A 15202-nucleotide genomic window follows, 5' to 3' on the forward strand; every position below is an offset into this window, starting at 1 on the left:
ACCACAAATCCATTATGCTGGATTTCATTCAAAGTTACATTTGCAAGAGCTACTCATATCCATTTGAGTGAGAAAAATTAAACCAATGAGTCACAACCTGAATTCACTTAACCATGTCAAAAACAATAGATATCCCCCTACAGCTGAAGGCCAGATGTTCACAATAAAAGAAACCAAGTAGGCCAAGTTTATGCTGCAGGAAATATTTAAGATTTCTGAGAAGCATTTGCCTGCATATCGTCAAAGTTCAATGATGCTGTGACATTTACATTTATGGTAGTTCTTTTGGGTTACAGTTTTAGGTTTTAGTAATAATATACCCAGGCAGAATGCTTGTTAGATCAGATTTTTCACTTCATAGCTACACCATTGACCAAGAACAGATCACTGACCAAACTTGACATCTCATTAAAATTTCCATGGAATAGTGCAACCATCATTCTGGGGTTTGTTTTAAATATTTCCTGGATGCAAGATATAGTTTTGAAGAGACATACTTTTAATTTTAGAGTTACAGTTGTTGAACTTAGAACCTAAACCTTTAAACCCTTACCATTTACCTTACCATCTGTAAGCTTCTCTCACTCTGATTTTCAAGGGTCAAATGTCAAGTTGGGTATTCACACTCTCCCACTCTTAAGCCCTCTTAACCTGCCATGTAATTCATTCCAGGTTTCCAAACATTCTCTAATGATTGGGCAGATGTTTTAGATGTGTAATTAGAAGCAGCAGTGGTAGAAATGATGACAACCATTTCAGAAATAATTAGCACAGTAAGATATGTATTTATGTATGGGACATACGGATCCCTAGTTGCTTGCTCTACTGGCACAATCTTGTAACAAACCAAACAACTCGCGCACTGTTTCCCATGCCTAATTTTTTCGGCTCTTATTTGAGCCATCTACAATCTGTCCTCCATGCCCCTGTCTCCAGCCTCTCGCTTCTCAGAGGAGCCCAGCAGTGGCTCCCACTCCAGCACCTCAAAATGAAATACAGAGAGAAAGCGGCTCACAATGGATCTTTGTCACAGAAACAGTGAAGTCATAGTTTCCCAGGCTCCATTATGTGCCTTGCAACGAGGGGGAGAGAGGAGGCAGAGGAGGAGTCTCATTTTGTGGTGAACAAAACAGAGAGAAATATTAGGATGGGTTTCTGGAGGCTCACAGCAGCCCACAGCACAGCTGGCCGCCATCACAGGTGAATTATGAATGACCACCCCCCCCCCCCCCCCCCATCCCTACCCCATACCCCCCACCCTGACTCCTCCACAGCTCTTTAACTCATCAGTGATCATCAGATCTGGAGGGGGCTTCTCACAGTGATGCGGCCCTGCTTCCCAGGACAGAGACACTTTTAAAATTCCTGATGAAAGCACTCCTCAGCGGTGCTGCATGCTCGCTTTCATGTGTCCCCTTGTGAGGCTCTTGCTGGTCATGAAAGATGGACAGTCAGAAGAAAAGGAAAATAACCTGTAGACATTTCAGACGGAGAGGATGATGATGCGAGACACACAGGGCAGGTATGGCTGTTCGTCACGTGCACGTGAGCTTGGGTTACAAAGAGAGAGAGGGAGAGAGAGCACACATATCTATGCATGGTCTTCAGAAACCCCAGGGGTGTTCTAGTCTTACCCCTGCTGGAAGTTTTGCACACTATGGGGTATGTGAGCTGGCAAATACTATGGGATAACAGCAAGCTAGCCATATCCTACCTCATCTGGCATTCTCTAAATATAATCACCCTTTCCTCTTTGTAGTCTCTGTTTCATTCCACCACTGTAGTAATAAGATTGCAAGGCACAAGTGTTCATGTAAGCATACGGAACAGTTATTTTCAAGGTAGTGAATCCCTATCAGCTTGGGTTAGGGATATTCCTATACCCCTTTGGTTATCTAATGCTAGACAGGCAGACGTTCTTTATGGTGTAGAAGTCCACATAACTGGATGTAGCAGATGTAACGCAATGTGGTCACATTCAGTCTTACCCTAGAATTTTCATTCATGTGATTGGCTGAAATTGTAAGAGACATCTGATAGGCTGCAGAGAATGTCCTCATACATTTGTGGATCAAGACACGTCAGGATTGTCTCATAAATCCTCAAATAACTGCAGGGATGTTCACACGGAAGTCTGTAAATAAATGTAACAGCATTTACGTTTATGAAATCGCATGGCATTTATATGTGAATCACAAAATACATTTGTGAATTGCCTTACATTTATTTGTGGATTTTGTAACTATTGTAGCTCCATATGCCTCTTGCTCTGAACGTATCTGCACCTGATATCCATCGGTGACACGGCACATGCCACACCTCATTGATGTGCTGTAGAGGTGCAGAGGGACAGTAGATAAAAATGATGTTTTGTGATGGTTAACAATAACTTAGCTGAAATGTATACTAATACACATATAACCCTTTACTGCAAAATGATCACAACCTTTTCCCCTATGCTGCAGAACTGTTGGTGTGCATTTACTGAGGAGCACATCAAAACCATACAATCACAGAGAGCTTTCAGTTTGACTTTAGTGACTGAATAAACACATTCTTTTGCTAAGCCGTCTTCCTACAAGTCTGTTATTCTGAATAAGCTAAGTTGAACCAAGCGTGGGTATCCGACAAATTCGCCGAAGGACAGCACAATCTTTCAGGCTCGATGACACTTAAAGGGTCAGTTCTAATCCCATACACTTTTTGTCCAATTCAATGAATTGCTCATCATGGTCCTCATGGTATGTGCTTGAAAAACCTTAAGTGGTTGTATTACTTCCTGGCTCTGTAAATCTAGGGGAAAAATGGCTTGTACCGAACCATACACTTTTCTCCAGCCAATAAACATTGGCAATGTTGCTTCAGGAGCACCAAAGGGAGGGTTGTTATTCAATTGGCTGTTGAGCTCAACCAGCAACAACTGAATTGCAGACCTTGCCTTTAAGCTAAATTAATCGTATGAAGCAGACAGCCAGGATAAACATCACGTTGGCCATTGAAATGTGCTTTGTTCACAAAAGAACATGGGACTTATACTGTTCTAGTTCATGTAAATGATTGAACAACTACAGAGAATGCAGATGAAAGCCGAACTATACATAGCTGGCATTTCAGCCTCTCTCCCCCACACCCTGAACATTCAACATTTCAAATGAGCATAAACTTGCTCCCCTCTCCTACACGCGATGTGCATGTGAGAACGAGATGTCCAGAGGGTCATACAGTCATTTCAATTAATGTAGAGATCTTAAATTGTGTTCCCACTTTGTTGTGACGACATACATGTCATGGAAAGCTCAGTCTCTTGGAGGTTAATACATGCCAGTATGGCTTGAGGGGTGAACTTACCATGGCAATATAGAAGATTCATGTACCCTGGCCATTAATTTGTACTTGATGCCATTTCTATTGCGTGTGCAGCGGAAGGGTTAAGATGTGTGAGATATCAGTAACTAACAATTGCCTGTTTGTATTTATAGATCTATCATATATCTGCTTACTTATTTATACAGTTGGATTTGTAGAATTTTAATAAAATCTTTACCAGCAGTCTTTCAGTAGGTTATTCATCAATTTGAGGGCATACTTGGCATTTTTAACAAAACTGTTTAAATGTTTTGCACAAAATGTATCTCTTACATATAGTTTACATTTTGTAGTCGTTTTGTTTATTATGAGGCCACTGGGTGGTTGCACAATGAATTAGCCTAATTGTTTGTGCATGCGTGGGTATGTGTATGCTGGCTGATTGGATTGGTTCAGGGAGGGGGTTCTACAATGGGAGGAGTCTCCTTGCAACGCTTGAGTCGATGCAATTCTCATCTCTGCACAAAATTTCAAAGTAGAGAGCAAATCTGAGATCGGTCAGTCACTGAACCACACGCGCTGTTCCACAATAATAAGCATATGGACACACGAATTACAATGAACGCACTTCGGAATGGACGCACGCATAAAGTTTAGTCCTTCCGTGTTAATTCTGTTCTGGTTTTGAACTGAAGATTTTGTGTTGCTGTTTTTCCCTGCTGACTTTCGCTCTGGATGGCTATCACAAGAAAGGAAAAGCACCCGTTCAGCTCCGCAATAGCATAGCATTTTCTTCTCCAGGGAGTAACCGTAAGCGAATATATATCAATGCAGGTGAGCCTAAAGAGACGCGCTTAAAACTAAACACCCGTGTTTATATACGGCACTTCCAGGGAGAAGGACATACTCGAAAAGATCTCGTTGGTGTTGGACACACAAGCTAGTAGCCTAAAACGAAGATTCAAAGCACGGGTGAGAAAAGAGCAAAAACACTGCAAGATACGAGTGATCACTTTAAGGAGCTTTCACCCCAAAGCCTCGACATCTCACTGGACCCTACTACATTCATACCTCAGGAAACATGTCATCTCAAACTAAATTCAAGAAGGACAAGGAGATAATCGGAGAATATGAGACACAAGTCAAAGGTGAGATTGCAGTGTTACAATTTGGCCACATCGTTGATCTTAAGGGAGACATTTATTTAATTAGGTGTTATCACTCTGTGAATCTAGGCAGTGTGCTAAAATCACAGGATTACAGCTCAAGTACACTTTCTTTTGATTCTCATGAAAAAAAAAACTTAAATTAAAGAACCATTGTGGTAAAGGCGTCACTTGAAACAGGTAGCTTTTTCATCCCCACTTCTGCTCACTTGCTAACATTGCAACAAATGTTGTCATCTTCTGTTCGTTGTGGCCTACACATACAATTACTGTTCTAAATGAACACCAGGCATGCAAAAGAGTAAACTACAGTCATGAGCCTTGTTCTGTAATCAAATTACATGATAACTTCACCTTAAAAATGACTATTTTCTTGCTTGACGTAACGTTAAGGATCTAACGTTTGATACTCTTGGCAACACCCAGATTCTACGCCTTGAGAGCGACTGTTCGTCATTGAGGTGGACGAAGAATCTTTTTTTCTTTTAATTCAGCAGTGGATTGTCAGGCATTCACTGCCGTTGTATGAATGGTCTGGTTTGATTTGGGTCATGCATTCGCAAGCTGGAGGCTGCACGCTTTGTTGCAGGGTAGAATGATCATTGTAATGTCATGCTCCGCGCACAGATGGGTGGAACTCCTTTAATTGTTCTCCTTTGTTGACGTTTTACGCACCCCCAGTGCCCCTCTGACACGCTTAAAGAACTTACATTTGTCGCACAGGATAGGCAATCAGCGTTCACACTGAAAGCACATCATATGATTGCATCCAGAATTCTAAGCACTGCAGCGTCGTTATCAAATGTAGAACAGAGGCTGCGGACCTTTGCGTTTTGTCCCTATGATACCGCAACATGAACTCCATCATTGGCCATGACGCCCAAACAGAAAGCCTTGCATCATTCCGTCGATATTTGTAGGCCATTGTAGAAGACGGCTTGCCTTTTAATATTCTTTATTAATGCTTGCCACTTCGCTTGGGTGCATGCACAGCACACATTAAAGGATGTTATCCTATGCAATATGTTATTGCACTAAGCTGATGTGTGCCCGTGTATGATATAGCCCTAGGTGATACTACTATGTTGGTTCGACCAGACCCTTTTCACATAGATCTTAATGGAATCAGCTCTCACATGGTATCGGTGCAACATAGGTCACAGCCTTCAGATGTGAATAGGTAATAGGCAGTAAGAAAGGTGCCATGATGCCAAGTATTACCTTTTTCCACTGTTCTAAGTGAAACAAAGAGTTAACCATCCGCAATGCCTTAATGGTCTATTTATCAGTTTGTTCATCCCCTATCCGCAGATATGCTAGTAAGTGTAAGGCTGTGGTTTGTAACACACACAAAAGCCTTGTTTCATTGCTGTTTTGACACCTTGCTCTGTTGTATTTATTGTATAGGCTCCCAAAAAGTAACATAGTGTAAGAGATCTGTATAATGGTCATTAAAAACTCGCTTTTGATGTGGACTGGTTTCCAAAGTGCCTATGCTCTATGAGCTTTTTGTGATTCTCTTTCATGGATTACTTCTAGGGATGGGATGGATGAGCACTTTTTGTCAAGCTGATGGTAAATTGTTATTTAGCTTAATCCTGTGAGGCTATTAGTCAAATACTACAGTACTGAATGGTTTTTGCAAGCATTGAATCCCAGCTTTTGTTATTATCAAGTATGTTAATCTCACACTCAACTATTTTTCAGAATCCTATATTATCAGGGTCAGTTTTTGATGCGTCTTAATTCCCATTACTGTCATATGCGAATATTCTTTTTTATCACCCAAAAAAGTTATAGGAAGAATGTCTAGAATATCATTATTATGTCCTCATCGTATGCCTCATCATTCAATGTCTTACTTATGTAATGGGAGGGTGTCGAGAAGGAAGGCAGGAATGGCTTAGGTCGAGAGGGGAAAAAAAACTGAGCTCTTTAAAAATGTTGTAAATAATGTAGGGCATGAAAATGAATTATAGAGGGATGGAGAGGGCTGAGCGCAGGCCAGGCTACAGAAGAGACCAGAGGAAGCACCAGGCCAACAGGGAGACTGAGAACATCCATAAACGTCACTGTGGTTAACAGGGATGGGTTCAAAGTCAGGGTGAATTGAGGAGATCCCCCCGCCCACCCTCAGACAAGCACCTGCTCGTACCCTCCTGTTAGAGAGTACAGGGCTTCTACTGCTGCTGCATGGTAGTATTACCTCCGGGATAAAGCTCTCTGTGGTGCCGTAAGGGAGAGTTCATATTGTCCCTTTTCATCTAGCATTAACACTAGATCTTGCAGAACAGCACCTCATTAGTGGTTAGTTTTCAATAGTGTTTGCCCATGTGTGTGTTCAGGGGACCTCCGATTTCTCAAGCCGCCCCTCCCCCCCTCAGTGCCTCTTTCCACACACACACACCATTATCTGTGACCTATGCAGATTTGTGATAACTTTTCCCTTCCCTTTGCCCTTCACCGTCACTGGATGCTAGGGTGTCCCACATCAGCCATGCTTGACCATTTAACTGTGAGGGCTTGTTGTGCACCCGAGCATCAGTTATCCAGTTTGTGTCTAGCCTCGCCATGGATGCGTCGCCTCTGTTTATTAAGGCAACATGCGAGACAAGGCCCCTGGAAAAGGGGGTAGAATGGCTTTGATGCTAATTCAGGGAGAATTGCGCTCATTGCTCATCCTTAGCTCTACCGTGTGAGAAACACACTGGTTTTCGAGACACAAACATGTGGGGTAAGGGGGGGGGGGGCATTTCTGACATTGAGAGGTGTTCCTTTTGTTGGCTTGGCCCAGTTAATGAGATGCAGTGTTAAATTGCACTTGTCATATTGTGAGTTATTGCTACTGGGTTGTGTGAATGCTCCAATGCCAGAGAGAATGAGAGGGAGCTAGAGAGAATGAGATGGTGGCATCATTGGATTCTAAATGGATCTTTTGTAAAGCCAGTTGCTATGTTGCCATGCAGAGATAAATTAACACAGCAGTGATGGATTGTGTATTTCACTAAGCACGCAATTAAAGATCTTTTAACTATATATGACTAAATGTATCAGTCGGTATCACTGATCATTTCTGAGATTCTCCCTTGTGCAGTGGTTGTTATGTCATTGGTTTATACTTTGATCAGACAGCCTTTCCAGATGAACTAGTGAGTTATCAGGTATGCACATCTTTCTGCCCCAAGATGCACTTTGACACAAGTGTGTTAACCTTACTGTGTGCGCACCCCACATATTTTCTAGCTGCTCGGTCTTAGACGTAACAACAGACTTGTCTGTCACTAAGAGATTTACATGTACTTATTTAGAGGATGCATCAAACCTGGGGGCTGGATTTTCGGGTAAGTGAGCTCACTTTAGGTTTAGTCCTGGGTTTTCAGCACCATGATGGTGGTTCACTTTTCACTGGGTTGTATTGGTAACTTATGGAGTAGGTTATGTTTGATGTAATAGATCAAATCGTAGAAAAGCACCTCCTACTGACCAATCAATTCTTTTGGAAAAAGGCATCACCATTCCTGGAAGATTCCGTAGACCTCTGTGTGCAGACAGTGAGAGGGTCTCCTAGGATGGGTCCCAAGACCATGTATTGTCGCCAAGGTTGCAGCTGAAAGAATGTCTCTAATATTGAATTACACACCATAAGAATACTAAGCAACCCATTCATTTAATGGAATACACAGTTGTGATTATAGTCAGATCTACTCGTGCCTTAATGATGGGGCAGTGTTATTGATAAGCCTATAAATGTGCGCATTCACACAGTCTGCAATTTTTTTCTCTCCAGCTCTCCTTCCTGGCTCTCGCTGCAGCTACTATGTTAACTTTTATTGTAGATTTCAATTCTTATAAGGATTATCGGTTGTTCTTCTTGAGTGAGATATGCGTCTTTAAACCCTTCCATGTTTGTGATTGGTTATCTGGTGCCCACACCACTCATTTTACGTGATTGTGCTAATAGCAAGATTAGAAAAACCTGGGTTGACTTTACGAGTTGATGGCCACCATTGTGACATCGCTCATACGTGGCCGCTGTTGTTAGGGTTTAACAAGCCAGCTAACGAAAAAAGACACCCTGGGTATGTTGAACTTGCTTCGTAGTACAGGCCTCAGGTCCAGGTATCTGTTTAGACTGGGCAGCCACACTTCAAGTGTGTAAACACATGCAGCAGAATCAGTCAGTCATCCATGGTATTGGTAGGTTAAACAAAGAGCTAGTTTCGGTCAACATATTTAGGGCATATCATCTTGAACAAGTTTCAAACAGGTCTGTCAGGGTGTCCATTTGTCTCAATACAGGCGTTGCTTTTACTTTAACAAACAATCACCTGCTTGTCCTCTCCTGGAAGAAGACCAGATAAGATGATTGATTTACGATCCCAGACTCTCAACACCCTTGTTGTCTTTGATGTTATCTGTGCCCTCCTGAGATTTCATTAGTTCAGTTAGACTCCATATCCACCCTGTGAACAAGGACAGTTGTCCAAGACTGACACTCGACTCATGTCGTAACACCCTTCTTACTTCCCCTGTTTTTTGATAGACATACTCTGAATTGCCCCAAGAATCAGGAGGCAACTCGGCAATCTGTGTTTCCACCCTGAAATATATGCATGTTGATGAACTTGCCCAAGTCTTGGACCAGATGGCACATTCTGGCTAAACATGATGGTAAAAGAATGCAAAGTCTGCTGCTCCAACATAGTGTGCTGTGATTCATGGCCTGCTCACAGTGTGTGCGACCAGCATGTGGGGAGCTGTATGGCTGCCTGAGTGCACACTGTTTCCCAGGGTTACAGTACAGGCTTTGAACAAGGGCCCCTTCTCTTGCTCCATACATTTGATGCCTATTCTGTTTCTTTGCTCTGAGAGGGAAAGACAGGAAAATGTGTCATGCTGTGTCTTTGCGTGTGTGAGTTCTGAGACCTCTGGGTAAAGAAGTGTTTGGGGATCTTCCAGGCCTGTTTGTTTTTGGATGGAAAGTGTTTGTTTGGAAAAAAAGCCTGTGAAGAGAGAGGGAGAGACAGGGAGAGAGAAATGAAAGAAGATGGAAGATCCTGGCAGCTGCCCTGAAAGGTTATGTCTGTCTGTTTTTATGGTTATTTCTAACTAAAGCATATTGGTCACCTTTTTAACAGAATTTATTTGGTGTAGATTTTTGATGACATATGGTGATTACCAATAAACAATTGTACAAGGAGGAATTGTGACACAGCATGACACAGAATTGTTGGCAAAAGCTGCACAGTGTATTGATTTATGACCAGGGTTTTTTCTAGCCTGGATACCAGACCGAACCCAGCCCACAACATTTGAGGTCTGGAAGTTCCGTTGGGGAGAAATTATCAGATCTCAGAAAACTGATCTAACCAATGAATTTGTCAGGGCGGGCTTTATACGATGATGGACAGATGATCAACCAACGCTTGAGTCGAATTAACGGTAGATTCAAAATCGTACCAAGATGGCGTGTCTCGGGAGCCGTTTAGTGGGAAATATTTTATGTGAATTAAGCTATCTACACGACTTTTTTTTTATGTCTACATTGACTCGGTTAGTTGTGTATGTGCCACACGAATGTTGCAGAGTATTGTAGGTCTTAACTGAAGCTCTAGACCATTATTGTTAGGTTACTGCTAACACTTAGACCAAAAATCCATTGAAACACATAGTAGCTAGCTAGCTTCGCTGTTAATAAGTATAACATGAGTATGCATATCTCGCAGATATTGACAGCGCATTTATTTTGAAAGAGGAACAGATAAACGCTATCAAGGCATTTGTTAATCGAAAAGATGTTTTTGCCGTCCTTCCTACGGGATCCGGTAAAAGTTTAATGTATCAGATGGTTATACTACGTTGCTCTGATTGGTTCTAGGTATCCAATTGAACGAAGATGCATTTTTTTTTTCCTGGTTCGTTGAAACACGCCCCATAATCACAGCTCAATGGAGCAGTATCAGACTCATTTTCTGACTAGAATGAGTATGACATCGTCAGGCTAGGGGTTTTCCTGTCTGAGTTTAGAACAGTCCTCATGAAAGGTTCCATTTTCTCTTTGCTCTCATTAAGGCGCACATCAGTCTGCTGGTTTGACCTGCGCATAATTACGTTCTGGAGACTCCGAGGCATCGTGGAGTGACTGTGTGAATGTGTCCCACATTTTATACTTTTGCTCTTGGGAAAATTCTTAAGCCAGAGCAGAATACTGCCGCCATCATGTTGTGTTTCCCTAATGCGATGCAGTTGAGCGAACAGTTTCAGGGAAGAGTGGAGGAGGAATGCTTGAGAGAGGGAGAGAGGGCGAGAGAAAGACAGAGTGTGAGATGGAAGAGGGAGAGAAAGAAGGAGGAGAGATTGAAAGAGAGCAAGACCACGGATGGCTCTGCTCTGGCCCTCTGCATGTATGTGTAAGCTGCTTGGCTGAGTGCACCATTTGCATCTCAATGGAGACCCTCCATACAGACGAGAGCTGGAACTTGCGGTTAGAAAAAGAAGAGCGACAGCTTTTGAATTGGACCCTGTTCGGCCCTCCACCCCCTTCCCACAGTTCCACACATGGGGGGGGGGGGGGGGACTACAGAAGCTGCAGGGGGAAGAGAGGAACCCTTCTTTGCTGGCCACTGCTACAGAAACATGCATTTGACATGACTAAAGTGAGGACTGGAATGGAGTCTTGAGTAATGTGAAAGAAATGTGGAAGTGCTTGGCCTTTGAAGGATGTCACTCGGCTGAGATTAAAGTCTCATGCTGGCCTCGTTGCCGTCTTCCATGTTATCACAGCTTTGGGTGGGTGCGGTGTGATGTAGATGGGGTCCTGCTTAGGATAAAGAGAGTAGTTTTAGCCTATTTTGTCATTTTAGGTGGAAAATGACAAGAGGCTAACAAATCCTTGAGATCACAAAAGATTAGGACACACACACACACACACACACACACACACATACATACACACACACACAATGGCAAGCTCATGCACACAATTCTAATCTTAGACCCGTGTTCATCCATTTAAGCTTAGAGCCAAGTGCCTCTGCTTCTTTTCTCGATTGGCTTGATATAAAACCAAGCTATACCACATTTTCAGCGGTCACACATAGCGTTTCCCCTCCGTCTCCTAATCCGTCTAAACCACTCCTGTGTTATGGTGCCTGGCCATATGGTGTGGCTCACATGGCTTGCTTGTCTTTTGAGAGCTTGTTTTTTTTATTCGATTTGTCTGTTAGTTATCTCCAGGCGGCTGGCCTCTCCTTGGCCCGCTCCAGCCCCACCCCAGAGAGAGGCTGGGGGGAGAGAGAAGAGAGAGAGAGAGAGAGAGCAGGTTGCCCGTCCTGTCCGGTTGGCTGCCTTCCCTGGCAGCCACTGCAGCTTTAAATGTGACCCTTTGTGATTAGCAGGGGGTTCAGCTAGAGACCCTCTCATCCCCTCCATCTCTTTATGTCTGTATGATGACTGTAAAGCTGTAACAAGCAGGGGGCTGGTTTAAAATGTCTGAAGGTAAAGGCTACTTGTTGCATCAGAAATCGATGGCATGTTGCATCTTTCATGCTCTAGTTTAGCTCTCTATTTCTTTGGGCCATTTAGCAGTAAACCTTTAGGGTCAAGGATTGAATCTCCAACTAATGTCTCCCATTGCTCTCTCTCTCTGTGATCAAACGTGATTCATTTAGAATTTCAGGGTGTGTAACCCAGTGCTCTGGGGCCAAGTTGGTAGACACCTGTGCGCTCGCCTGCTTGTCTGTTCTTGAATGGGGAATGCTTCTGTGTCTGTGTGATTGCAGTGCCAGGTGAACGGAGGAACCTGCCTTGTGTGCAATTACAGAGACAGTCGTTGTGGGTTCAAGATCTGCTTAGCTGTGACTGTCCCCCCCGCCCCATTCCCCTCCATCACCACCATTTCCTGTTCTGAACGGGTTTCCGTCTGGCTGAGTAACATGTCAGGTCCTATCTCTCTCGGTAATGTTTATCAGCATGTGTGTCTTGACACATCAAGCCTCCTTGTCGTTGTGGCACGGCTCAGGTGATGCACACAGCGGCTTGTGCTTGTGTGTGTGAGTCAGTGAGAAGGCCTGTGGTTGGAGGCTCTTTTACAGCCTGTTAACTTCCTGCTGGGTCACCTTCAGAGTGCAACAGATGTGACCAGAGCTGCAAAAGGAATTCGATTAGCATCTCACCACCTGAAATGTCCCTCCCTGTGTAGTTCATTGCAGAGGAAGGCTTATCTTTTTGTATCTTTATCTAATGTAGTTGTGACAGGATAAACATCATGTAGTTGTGTGTGAGTGTTTGACTTTTGTAATAGCATACATACCAACATAACTTGGTGAAGCGTCACCCAGCGTCGGAAATTAGCGAGGGCAAAGGGCAAAACTGCCCCTAAGAAATATAGTTTTGCCCCTAAAATTACTAGGAGAGGGGCAAAAAATGCCCCCATAATTTTGTGTAATAATAATTTAATGAACGTGTCAAAAACATCGTAGCCTATATGACCCGGTCAGTTGCCATTAAATGTTTTGATTTTCGCCTTGACTGATTGTTGCGTGAAGAACCGAACGTTCTAACTAAAAATATTTGGAGCGCTTCCTAATCAGACCTGTGACTGCGGATGAGGATGACGACGACGACGACAAGAAAAAGACCAGATTTTTTTTTCAAGGCATGTCGGACTTGTGGACAACGAGTTGCCCAAGTCGTTGTCAGCACAGGCAAATGTTTCTGCTGACTTCTTCAAGGGGAGCGAAAACATACAGAAATCCATGGCCTTTCGTCACCAGGCGCCAAGCAACACGCCATCGCCTACGGTGAATGATAACTAGTGATAATACTTTTAGAAATTATTTAGTTCGGTTAAGCTAGTTAAATGTTAGTTAGCTAACGTTAGCTATCTCTGATTGTGCGTTAGCTACAAAGGCTTGCTTGCAAGCTAGCTTACTAGTCTTATCTGTATTTCCTGTAGGCCTACTATGGTAGGTATAACATGATTAAAGGTAACACAAAAATCCATAAATATAACGTGTTATTATTATTAAAAAAAGAAAGAAAAAAACGATTGTTAATAGTTGAATAATGAAATAACAATGAATAATAATAATAACAACTAATAACCACAAAGAAATAAGAATAAACGTGAATATGATTGTGTAATTTACGTTGTCTGTTTGGTTTTTCTTCAAAAAATCTAAGAAAACACTTTGAATATGTAGACTAATGCCTAATAGTCTTATTATTGCCATTTAATGACAATTGTTCATATACTTTAAAGTAACACTATGCAACAATTTAACACTTTTTGAGGTATGGTTTTATAGGCAACTAGTTTTGGTACCATCCTCTAATTCATTTTGATCGCATATGGTCATGTGAAGGACCGATCAAGACCTGTGTCTTTCCCACTAGCCATCAAAGATATGCCCTATGTAGTTCTGTGTAACGGGCTGGAACACCCTGCAAAAATGGAAGAAAAGCTTTCACATGCATGACATGCCAGGTACTGCAAAAATACACCAGTTAGTGTGGTGGCAAGCTTCTATCTGTGTCAGCTGGGCTGTTGGTGGTGGTTACAAGGTTTTTGCATGCCTTTTAGGTAGTTGGCGTACTAGTTTTGGAACAGAATTCCGTATTGCTGCTTTAAGCCTAAATAAGTGTGTTTATTATTTTGAACAAAGGTTAAATGTTTTTCACAAGTTTCTAAAAGTGCCCCCAATTTTTTGTGAAATGCCCCTGGATTTCAGTAAGTGGGGGCAAAAATTGCCCCCTAAAAAATATGTGAATTTCCCACCCTGGCGTCACCTCAGCAACTGTCAAATCTTGGTCAACTGTAATGTATACTTCTGCAGACATGGCTACGTTTAGTTCTGTGCACTTGTTACCACGGTCAGCGCAGACTTTCTGTACAGCTCCGTGTCCACACGGGCTTGTGCACGTTGACTGAGTCAAGAGGAAACTAAATATATTTACGCTATTTACTCACTTAGCTGATGCTTTTATCCAGAGCAACGTCCAGTACAGATCCACATTTCCATTAGTACGTTTGCTCCCTTGGAATAAAAGTCCTGGAGACTGGCTAATACAATAAGAGTTTCATTTATTTGTATGCTTTAGTAAATCATACCTGATTAGATGACCAGTGGCGGTAATTTGAGGTAGGTAACTATCCCTTATGAAGAGTAGACTTATGAAGGTACCTAGATAAAATAAGTCTTGGCTGCAGATTCACACAATGTAGAAGTATTATTTCAAACGTTGCGATTGAGAGATGTGTCCGTGTCAGTTGCATTGTGTGGACAAGCTCAGCCTCGCATCGGACTCAAACTCACTATCTTGGGAATGGGAGGTGGGTGTGCTAGCAAGGAGGGTAAAAACCATGGGTGTAGCGCCTGCCGCTATCACATCTGTCAAGGTGTCAGGGAAGTGAGTTTCTCTCACTGCACAGCACTGTACCTACTTGCTGCTGGTACATCCAAAACAGCAAAACTAGTATACTTTGGAGACAGAAATGCGCAGACGTTGTGGAGTATTCTTAAGCCCTTAATCACCTCACTGTCAAGGCCAAGTTATGTACTGAAGAGGATTTACAAATCAAATGATCCGCACTCTCCTCATATATGTCAGTACCAGTGAAGTGGATAAAGAGAATAAATGGAGATATGATAAAAGATGAACTCCCTTATATCATGCATGTCTCTCCGCAAGCCATAGAATGTTATAATCAACAATGGTTGTAAAATCTT

At 42.6% G+C, this 15202-nt stretch overlaps 1 protein-coding gene across 3 annotated transcripts in view; it reads left to right on the forward strand.

The window, feature by feature from the left end:
• Positions 1-4204: 4204 nt before the first annotated feature.
• srgap3 (SLIT-ROBO Rho GTPase activating protein 3) overlaps positions 4205-15202 on the forward strand; it is a gene marked incomplete at its 3' end in the record, with an annotated part of 71021 nt that continues 60023 nt past the window's right edge. For all 3 annotated transcript variants that reach the window (XM_080846148.1, XM_080846149.1, XM_080846150.1), the window contains exon 1: positions 4205-4454. In XM_080846148.1, coding sequence (XP_080702274.1) covers positions 4388-4454 — 67 coding nt within the window. In that variant the 5' untranslated portion in view covers positions 4205-4387. The remainder of the gene's footprint in view (positions 4455-15202) is intronic.

Source organism: Sprattus sprattus, assembly GCF_963457725.1.
Source record: "Sprattus sprattus genome assembly, chromosome: 10".
In the NCBI taxonomy this organism is placed as follows: domain Eukaryota; kingdom Metazoa; phylum Chordata; class Actinopteri; order Clupeiformes; family Clupeidae; genus Sprattus; species Sprattus sprattus.